The 11,059-nt window shown below is 32.1% G+C and overlaps 1 protein-coding gene across 1 annotated transcript in view; it reads right to left on the reverse strand.

Annotated features, from left to right (window-relative positions):
• Positions 1-10,241, reverse strand: part of LOC110094965 (structural maintenance of chromosomes protein 1) — a 71,141-nt gene extending 60,900 nt beyond the window's left edge. The window contains exons 1-3 of the mRNA XM_028694521.1: positions 9,568-10,241; positions 4,803-5,039; positions 2,076-2,309 (exon numbers count right to left, since the gene is read on the reverse strand). Of these exons, the coding sequence (XP_028550354.1) occupies positions 2,076-2,309; positions 4,803-5,039; positions 9,568-10,005 (909 nt within the window). The 5' untranslated portion in view covers positions 10,006-10,241. The remainder of the gene's footprint in view (positions 1-2,075; positions 2,310-4,802; positions 5,040-9,567) is intronic.
• Between the last annotated feature and the right edge of the window lie 818 nt (positions 10,242-11,059).

Raw genomic sequence — 11,059 nt, forward strand, 5'->3', positions numbered from 1 at the left:
AGCTACCAATAAATTAATAAATGAACCAAAAACATAGCTCATAATGAGTTAACTCTTAGTTCAATAAATGAACTAAAAACCAGCTCATAACGAGCTAAATTTCAGCTCAAAAATTAATGAGCTAGCAAGCTTAAGGGAAGTCAAAAATCCAAATTTTTGGATTCGAATTGACCCCCCTTGCCTACATCAGTCTCTCTCTCTCTCTCTCTCTCTCTCTCTCTCTCTCTCTCACATTCTACAAATACTTTTAATTTTAAAATTGACAAAAGAACGCAAAACTTAAATTAAATATTAATTAACAACAAAATAATTCAATAAAATCAAAACTAAAATCCAACAATAAAACTATTGAAACCACCAAAACTTCCATGAATGGACCAAAATTTTCTCCAAAGCTTCAAACCTTGCTATAAACTTGTTTCGGATTGTATCTTGATGATCAATTTTTGAATCAATTCTTCATAGCAACCACTTTTTATCACAAATAAGCCATTAAAAGCTTGAAAAGTTGGTAGTAAAAGTTACTTCCCACTCATTTAGGTTAAAAATAATGAGCATTACGTGACAAAAAGATAAGTCAATTCGCTGTGAATTTTGCCCAACTGTGAACCATGACAAGTGCTTTCAATATTATATATCTGTGTCTCAATGTGTCTAAAAATAATAGTTTTCTACATTCAAAGAATTAGCAAATACTCATAACGATCAAGACTATATTAGTGATAGAATAAGGTAACATAGGATTTTCAACTTGATATATTTTTCTATCCTTCCAGTACTTTAGAAAGGACAGCATAAATTTGTTCCTTCTAGGTTCTTAGACTTGCCATTTCAAAAGAACAAATTTTAATTGAGTTTCAAACAAACTAATACATCAGTTATTCAACAAAAACACGTAGCAATCACTATCATATAATTGTCAAGATCTTCCCATAGAGGGACATAAGGAAATCACCTAAAAAGAGGGAGAGCAAAAATGTAGAATATTGGCAACATTAAAAAGAAGTGCGATGGAATCCATCAAAGGCCCACAAAAAAAAAAATCCAAGTATCTTCATTTTCCCTCTTAGCAACCAGATCCCTCTTTTTGCAAAACCCTTCGTATCCTACCCAAACTTTTTGTTAAGTGCATAGCATAAATCACTTTATGAAAATATAGGTCTCCCATAAAAGAACATCAAAAAATCAAATGAAAAGAGAAGCAACATGAAAGCAGAACAAAATGTGCCATCAAAAATAAATATAACATAGTAGCATGACTAAAAAATAGGCGCACAAAAATGAATTATTTCGAAGTTTCCATATTCCTCCCTGCTTGGAATCAAATCCATCATCTCTCAACAACCCTATACGCAATAATTTTTTGTTTATCTAATGTTTGCTATCAAGACATAAAATGGTTGGTCTTTCTGCACAAATATTATGTTGTTAAGACTTGGAGAAACAGCCTCCCTACTTTTCTAAGCCAACACCACACTGATACCCACCCATTGCCTTTATAGCAGTCTCATGCTCAGGGAATAAATTTCCTTAAATTGGAAATTCTCATAACAACCAAAAAAAGTATTCAGGTTTTCAAAAAAAAATGTATTTATAATAATACTTATAATGGGGAAATATAGTAGAAATTCTATAGGAGGACTATCACCTTCAACTCCTTCCTCATGAACACCATCAATAGGTTAACAGATACAAAGTTGATAGGCAATGAAGAAGATGCCCTTAAAGAGGCCATTAAATGCCCAGTCATAGGGGTTCAAAGAAGGTTGAATAGAAGGAATGATGATTATGAATATGTCGAATGGATGGGGTGGTTTTGGTGTTGGGGTGGAACAAACGATAAAAAAATAAATAAATAAAATCTGGAAGGAAATCCCAACCTTCCATTATAATCTGATTGTATATGGATATCAATGACCTACAAACAAGTTTTAACAAAAAAGTAGGGATTTAATTAAGGAGCTTTAAAAATAAGACTGCTAACTGCATATTAGCCAAAAGAGAAAGAAACTGATGACTAGGAAGAAGCACATATATTTCTAAGAAATTCAAGCATTGAACAAAGGATGCTTCACCTTCTTATCTAGTTCAGTTTTTTTCTTTGATATGTTTTTTTCACTTAATGATATCTCCTTCAAATGTGCATTCTGCTCTTTCTTTTTTGCATCTAACTGTTGATCATATTCCTCCTGCTTTCTGGTCAGACCAGCTAGCTCTTCCTTAGCATTTCCAAGTTCTAAATTCAACTTCTCCGTGTCCTTCTCAATGTTAAAAAGTTGCCATAAGAAGTGCTCTTGCTTTAATGACTTCTGCAAACATAAAAGAATAAGGCACTAGTGTAAGCACATAATGTAAGCAATTTCTATCAAGAATTTGACAACATATAAGAAAAAAATTAAGAGAACGAAGCAAGATAAGAAAAAATATTAAATCAACTTGACATAAGCTAGAGAATGTCTTTAAAGTTTTCATACATGCCAATTCATAGTACGATTAGCACAGTGAAATAGAGGTTCCACAAGCCAGCTGTTTAAAGAATCACATTGTAGGGACCTTCAAAAGTTTATTTCATATATATATAAGCATTTGACAATCTATGTAGTTGAAATTCACGTTCGTCCCAACATTTTCAGTTCTCCGTACTCAATTTAATTATATGACTTCTTTAGTATATAACACTCAAATTCCCATACCATACAACAACAACAAGCCTTTATCCTACTATATGGGGTCAGCTACATGAATCATTTTTCTCCATTGTGTCCTGTTAAGAGTTAAATTCTCATCTAAATCTAATAAAAAAAGATCATTTCTAATATTTTCTAACCAAGTCTTTTAATGTCTACCTCTACCTTCTTAACATAAGTCAAATCTAATACATCTACTTTCCTAATCGGGTCATCGGAAAGCCGCCGTTTTATGTGACCAAACCATCTAAGACGACTCTCTCTAATCTTATCTTCCACTGGAGCTACTCCAACCTTTTCACGCATTTCTAATATTTTCTAACAAGTCTTTTTAGGTCTACCTCTACTTTTCTTAACATAAGTCAAATCTAATCATCTACTTTCTTAACCTGGTTATTGGAAGGCTGCCGTTTCACGTGACCGAACCATCTAAGACGACTCTCTCTAATCTTATCTTCCACTAGAGTTACTCCAACCTTTTCACATATATGCTCATTTCATATCCTATATCTAGGAATAAAGCCACTCATCCACCTAAGCATCCTCATCTCTGCAACACTTAACCGAATATTTTGCTTCTCTTTTAATGGCCAACATTTTGCACCATAATGCATTGCAAGTCTCACTACAAGTACGATGCATTCTTTCAATTCAACCATCCAATTTGAAATTTACTAAAAATATCCTCATCTATTTCACCATCACTATGAACAATAGACCAAAGATATCTAAAACATGCAATCTTATTAATGACTTGATCGTCCAAAGTCAAAATCCCTACACTGGATCTATTATTACTAAAATTGCACTCCATATATTCAGTTTTAGATCTGCTCAAATGAAAGCCTTAAGACTCTAAGGTTGACCTCCATAATTCAAGTTTATCTATCAACTCCATCTCTAATCTTATCAACAAGAAGAATATCATCAGCAAAAAGCATACACCAGGGTACAACCTCTTGCAAATATCTAGTGAGAACATCCATGACTAAAGCAAAAAGATATGGGCTTAAGGTTGATACTTGATGTAATCCAACTGAAATAGGAAAATAATTGGTTAAACCAACTTGTGTTTGAGCACAAGTAATAGCTTCTGCATACACATCATTAATGACTTGAATATAAACATTATTAACCCCTTTCTTATGTAGAACTCTCCATAGCACTTCTCTTGGAAATTTATCATATGCTTTCTCTAAATCAAGAAAAATCATATGTAGGTCCTCCTTATTCTCTCTATACTTCTCCATTAAACCTCTCAATAAATGTATAGCCTCCATAGTAGACCTACCTGGCTTGAATCCAAATTCTTATACCATAACTAATCTAATTATACATTTATGAAAATTATATTCAAAACTCCACAATATTCTGTTATTTTATAAAACACTAATGACAAGTCTTCATTTAACCCACTCAAACTTAATTTTATAGGTTATCTTGTATCATAGAGATATCAAATATAGAATAGACAATTTTTTACAACCACCATAAACCACAAAAAGCTTGAAAGCTTTCTATTATATACATAAAGGCTTGGCTGAACAATATGAATGTTGATAGCCACTCTATGATGTAGGACATGGGTCACTACAACATCTCCCCAAGCCCTGCGTTGACAGGAAACTCATGCATTGGGAACACTTCCCGTTTTATAATGCTTAAAAAAAGCTTTCAATATGAAAACTAGCAGCAACAAAGTGCAGCCTAATCATGTCAAGCATCAACCATGATGTTTTCTTCCGCAAGTTTCATTTGTAATCTTTGCCTCTCTGGAAATAACTGCCATTTTCTAAGTATTCCTAAGATTTCTATTTCATAAAAAATATAAAAGCTCAAACAATATTTAAGAATAAGCTAAATTTTAAAATAATAAGCTATTGTCATAAGTTTAAAAATATATTGATAATAAATGAGTTCACATTCTATAAGAAAGCTATTTGTTTTGAAATTTAAGATAAAATAAAAATTTATAAAATGGTTGCTATGAAAGATCTTCTTAGATGATTAACTCCTTGTGATAGTTAAAAAATACAATCAAATGAAAATTGTAGTTAAAATGCATAGGAGCAAAAATAAAAAATGCTAAAAATATTGCAAAGTAGATTATCATACCAATTGATCTTGCAAGCGCAAATGCTTCTCAGCCTCTTCTTTTTGTGCTTTCTTTTGCTTTCTTTCCATGACTACTGTTCTCTTTTCTTGGTATACAAGAGCTGATTTTTCTTCAGCCGTTGCCTTTAACTCTTCCAAATCCTCATAGTCTTTTTTTAGCTCATCAGACCCAGAAATTTGCTCAAGAAGGGCAGTAAGTTCTTTTGGGTTCTTTGATGCAATGGATTCTACATCACCCTAGAGAACAATGTTAGATAAAAAATGAGAAATATATCATAAATTGTAAGGATGTATAATTCCATGTCATGAGAAATAAACACCAACATAATGTATATCCAATATAACAAAAAAGTAAATAATATATATTCAAAGAGCAATATGAAATTGTCCTTTATTTTCAAAAGTCCATGAAATATGAAAAACAAAACTAATCCTTACATATATATAGACACAAACACATGCCATTATTTAAAAAATGGCAAGTGATTCAACTAATTTGATCCTAATCTTTCAATTTTTAAAAAATTTCTCAACCATAAATGAATTCCGTTACATAGAATTCTAAAAAATAAATTCGAAGTATAGAATTACTTTTATGAATGTATTTTAAATAGATTTTGCATATATGAAATATACAAAAGAGTTATGAGATAACAAATAATTAATCCCAATTTTAAATAGTGATCCTTAGATAATTTTGTTATAAATCATAGTTTAAAGTTGCATTATATCTAGAAGTTTACATGGAGCTTATATATACCCATTATATTATTTTTCAAATGAAAGCCAATATATTTGAGCATAAAAACTCCTCAAAATATAATTTTAAATTAATTATTTATTTTTTAGTCCTATTTTTACTAATTTTTATCATATATTACTTTTATTTGCTTTTTATTATTTTACAACCAAAAATAAATGCTCTTTAACTTGAAAAAGTTATTCAATTTTGAAGTTGCCTAATTTTAGATGTTTGATCTTTCCCTCGGATATATTTATTTTTATTATGATTATAGACAAAAACAAATCTTTTTAAATTCAAATGAATGTTGGTGAAACATGTAAGAATTAAAGATACAACAACAACATCAATCCTTTATCCCACTACGTGAGGTCGGCTACATGAATCTTTTTTCTCCGTTGTGTCATGTTAGGAGTCAAATTCTCATTTAAATCTAACAAAGAAATGTCATTTCTAATATGTTTTTACCAAGTCTTTTTAGGTCTACCTCTACATTTCTTAACATAAGTCAAATCTAAAACATCTACTTTCCTAATTGGATCATCGAAAGGCCGCCATTTTATGCGACCAAACCATCTAAGGTGACTCTCTCTAATCTTATCTTCCACTGGAGCTACTCCAACCTTCTCGCATATATGCTCATTTCCTATCATGTCTCTAAGAGTAAAGCCATTCATCCACCTGAGCTTCCTCATCTCTACAACACTTAACTTAATATTATGCTTCTCTTTTAATGGCCAACATTCCTCGCCATAAAGCATTGCAGGTCTCACAACCATCTTATAGAATTTTTCCTTAAGTTTGAAGGGGGCTTTTCTATCACAAAACAAGCTCGATACATTCCTACACTTCAACCATCCAACCTAAATTCTACAAATAATATTCCCATTTATTTCACTATCACGATGAACAATAGACCTAAGATATCTAAAATGTGTACTCTTATTAATGACTTGATCGCCCAAAGTCACAATCCCCCCACTAATCTATTATTACTAAAATTATATTCCATATATTCATTTTTAGATCTACTTAAACTTTAGACTCTAAGGTTCACCTCCATAATTCAAGTTTACCTTCAACTCTCTCTTTAGTCTTATCAACAAAGAGAATGTCATTAGCAAAATGCATACACTAGGGTACAACCTCTTGCAAATGTCTAGTGAGAACATCCATGGCTAAAGCAAAAAGATATGGGTTTAAGGTTGATCATTGATGTAATCCAACTGAAATATGAGAATACTTAGCCAAACCACATTGTATTTAAACACATGTAACAGCTCTTGCATACATATACTTAATGACTTGAATAAAAGCATTATTAACCCCTTTCTTTTCTAGAACTCTCCATAGCACTTCTCTTGGAACTTCAGCATATGTTTTTTATAAATCAATAAATATCATATGTAGATCCTCCTTATTCTCTCTACACTTCTCCATCAAACCTCTCAATAAATGTATAGCTTCCATAATAGACCTACCCAGCATGAATCCAAATTGATTTTGAGAAACATTAGTATCATGTCGGAACTTATGCTCCCTAACTCTCTCCCATAATTATAAAGTATGACACATTAACTTAATACTTCTATAATTCGCACAAACTTGTGCATCACCTTTATTTTAAAAAAAATAGGAATCAACACACTCATTTGACATTTTTTAGTTTCGAAATAATACTAAAAAGTTTAGTAAGCCAAGAAATTCCTTCATCTTCTAAGCATTTCCACACCTCTATTGGAATATCATCATGTCCAACAATTTTTTCACATTTCATTTTCTTTAAAGCCTCTCTAACTTCGGTTTTACTAATACAACGATTAAAAAAAATCTTCGTTTTCACTTAGAGTGATAAGATCACTAAAGTCAATCGTATTCTCACAATATTCATTGAAAAATTTAGCAAAATATCTCATCCACATTTATTGAATATCCTCTTCTAATAAAAAACACTTTTTGATCTTCATCCCTAATGTACTTCACTTGAACTAAATCCTTACTACTCCTTTCTCTTTGTTTGGCTAACTTATACATATATCTTTCGTCCTCCTTAGTATCTAATCTATTATCTATTATATAATTATTAAAAGCTAAAATATATGCATCGCATATTATTTTCTTAAACTCCTTACGGACATCTTTATATCTTTCCCAATTATCAGAATTTTTATATCTAAACCAATTTTTATAACAAATCTTCTTATTTTTTATCTTTTCTTGCACATTTTGATTCCACCAGCAACTATTTTTACTATTACGAGTTTTTCCTTTTGATACTCCAAACACATCAAACATGTATGAATTAAAGATATTAACTTTTTTTTCATAATTTTTTTACTTAACTTTGCATGTTAAATATGTTCTCATTAATTTTCAATATAATAACAACTTGCATGATGCACCTGCAATTAAACTAATAGTAGTAAAAGTTTCATAGAAAGTTATGCCCTCTTGCTGTATTAAGGTGAACTCTAGCTACACAATCTTGCCAAAAAACTATAAAGATTGAAAAGAAAATTAAAACTGCCAATCAGTTATCCAGGTTCATATAGAATTTCATTGGCATGAAAACTCTTGTAGCTGATAAAAATCCTATTATCACTCAATTGCTAACATTGAGATCGGTTAAAGAGAGTAATTATAATTTAATGCATTTGAATCCTATTTCAATTTATCACATGATTATTAGCAGAATAATTACATCCTATAAAAGTATGACCTTTCCTTTTAAAAAAAAAAAAGAAATATGTACTCTCACTTGATTAAGGCCAATTTGTTTTGACAACTGTTTGGAGGGCTGGAACACAATCACAGAACAGGAAGTAAACTCATAAATTCAACTTGATAATGGTGAGAAGAGAGTTCCAATTATAAGAGCTTGGAAGTCATCTAAATTTTTTTACTTTCATATAATGATATTTAAAATATAAAGACATGGAAGAATGGGTTATAAATTTAATTGCACTCACACTAAGAAAAATCTCATGGGAGGGATAAAAATGAAACTCTCTACATCCAAACTATGCTTGCAAGAAATTAATCCATTAAAAGCAAGCAGGCAGCTCTACAAATTTCAAAGTCAATAAAAAACGTTTCTCAAATTCTACTCCAGTTACATCCAACATTTACATTGAAAGAAATAAGCCATAAGTGTTCTCAATATCCTCCACCTGGAAAAGGAATGACGATTTAAACAAAATTCAAATGTTGGCCAGTCAAAAAGTCTGCTAAACATTCCTTGCTAACATTTCCACTTACATGAGTGAAAGTGCCTCAAAATAAGCACCAAATCAATTTGAAAGATCTTCTAGGCAGATGATTTTTTTTTTTTTTCATTACTAGCCAATGTGGGAAATCTGTTATGTTAAAAGCTATTACTAGAGGCTGGCATAGCATCATTAAGAATAAGATAATATATTGTGATGATCTACAGAAGAAATAAACCTTGCAGAAGCAATGGAAAATATACACACGGTTGAATGAATACAGAATTAACTCTTCAACTTAGTCTAGACATCCAATCCACAAAGAAAATTTTCCAATCCTTACTCGCCAATCAATGCCGGGGTTCAATCTGCAGGAAAATTTTGATTTTATCCAGAATTTTCCCTGTAAGTGATTTTAAAAACACATGTTTTGATTTTAATTTCTCATCTTACCTACAATATGTATAATTATTCTTGGCAAAGGCTTCGCTCGTACTTCAAATATACAATTTGTTCGTCAACTTTAATACGAAAGGTATCATAAATTCTTTAAAAGGAGGAAGGTAAAAAAGAAAAGAAACAGCAAAAATTCCTTTAAAACTCTGACAACTTCTATGAACAGGAAGAAACCAATTATCAATATTTGTCGATTAACTGACTTAGCCAGTGTAACAGACCCCTGTCGTCGGTTTGAAGGATGGATTTATTGGCCGATAAACAAACAATAATTTTAACGGCTAACTTTATCTTGTTAAACCCTTACACGCAATGTAACAAAAGTAACAATACTATGGTTTAACTGTATAGTAATGCATACCTGGAATACAAGAAAATTCCTGGCCTTAACAAGAATACCCAGAGACTTCAACCTTGAGTTGTATTCATCCCACGTCACAACCTTCTGATCAATCCTGTACTCGCTGCCGCCCGCACCAGTGATAATTCTCGTGAACAGAAGCTCCGAGCCGTTGCCCATCTGATACACAAGCTGGACAAAAGCCCTCCTTCCCCTCTGCTCCTTCTCGCGGTCGTCAGAAGCATAGATCAAATCTCTGAGCTGCGCACCGCGGAGATGCGTGGAGCGCACGCCGAGGACAAAGCTGATTGCGTCCATGAGGTTGGACTTCCCTGACCCATTCGGACCAATTATGGCCGTGAAGTCGTAGAAGGGACCGATCACCTGCCGACCCTTGTACGATTTGAAGTTATCGAGCTCCAGCCGGAGAATTTTCCCTGGAGTAATCAGGGACGGCATCGTGCCCTAGAGAACCAGCGGGTACGATTACACTGTGAGTAGAAACGGTGATCGGGTTTAGGAATGTGAGAAGAGCTAGATATTGCAGAGTGATGGCCGAACACACAGGAAAGAGAGAGAGATGCAGAGATCTTCCGAAGCTGAAGGAGATTGAGCGGGAGATCGAAGAGGGCAAAACGAGAAATGAAACCGGTTACGCCGGGTGTGAAGGCCTAGTGAAGTGTCTCCCGTGCCGCGGATGTCTCGCAATAATTTGTAATTACCAACCGGTAATTCGTCTTAAGGCATCTCCAACCGAAAATTTTATTTTTCACTCTCAAATGTCGTAACATTTTAATTCATCTCTAATAAAATTATATTTCTTTCTTCTTTTAGGCACTTCCTGCTAAGATAATCATCTCTATGCTCTTTCCCATGCTTTTATTCTCTTTCGTGCTCCTCTTCAGCAAATTTCGCAACTCAATTATGTTGTTATAGGTGAACAATCTATACTCTTTCCCATGCTTTTATTCTCTTTCGTGCTCTTCTTCAGCAAATTTCGCAACTCAATTTTTTTGGTATAGGTGAACAATCCGACGTCAATGTTTGCGTCGCACTGTTCACCTACCAAAATTTCGCAATGAGATTTGGAGTTTGAAAATAGCGAATGACGCACGTCATATGATAGTATACAGCTCAGTTGGAGATGATCTTAATATTATATAATTAAATAGAATTAAAAAATTGATCATTTATATATATAATATTAAAACATCCTTGGACATTTTTTCCTGATTTATTTATTTTTTAGATGTCAATTACAGTTTTTATTCCATCATTATTGTTTTCTGATTTAAAAAATATTTTTTATTAAAAGTCATTTTCTTAAATAATTTATAACATTTATTATTTTTCTATAATTTTTTTATAAAAAATAAGAGAACTGTCGAAATAAAGCCTAACAGTCAACAACATTAATTAGAAATCACAGTAGGTATATATGTACACCTTATAATAGTCATAATGGATCTAATATATCTTTAGTTTATTTTCTTAAAAATTATATTTCAAATAA

Source organism: Dendrobium catenatum, unplaced genomic scaffold (genome assembly GCF_001605985.2).
Source record: "Dendrobium catenatum unplaced genomic scaffold, ASM160598v2 fragScaff_scaffold_501, whole genome shotgun sequence".
Classification (NCBI taxonomy): Eukaryota; Viridiplantae; Streptophyta; class Magnoliopsida; order Asparagales; family Orchidaceae; genus Dendrobium; species Dendrobium catenatum.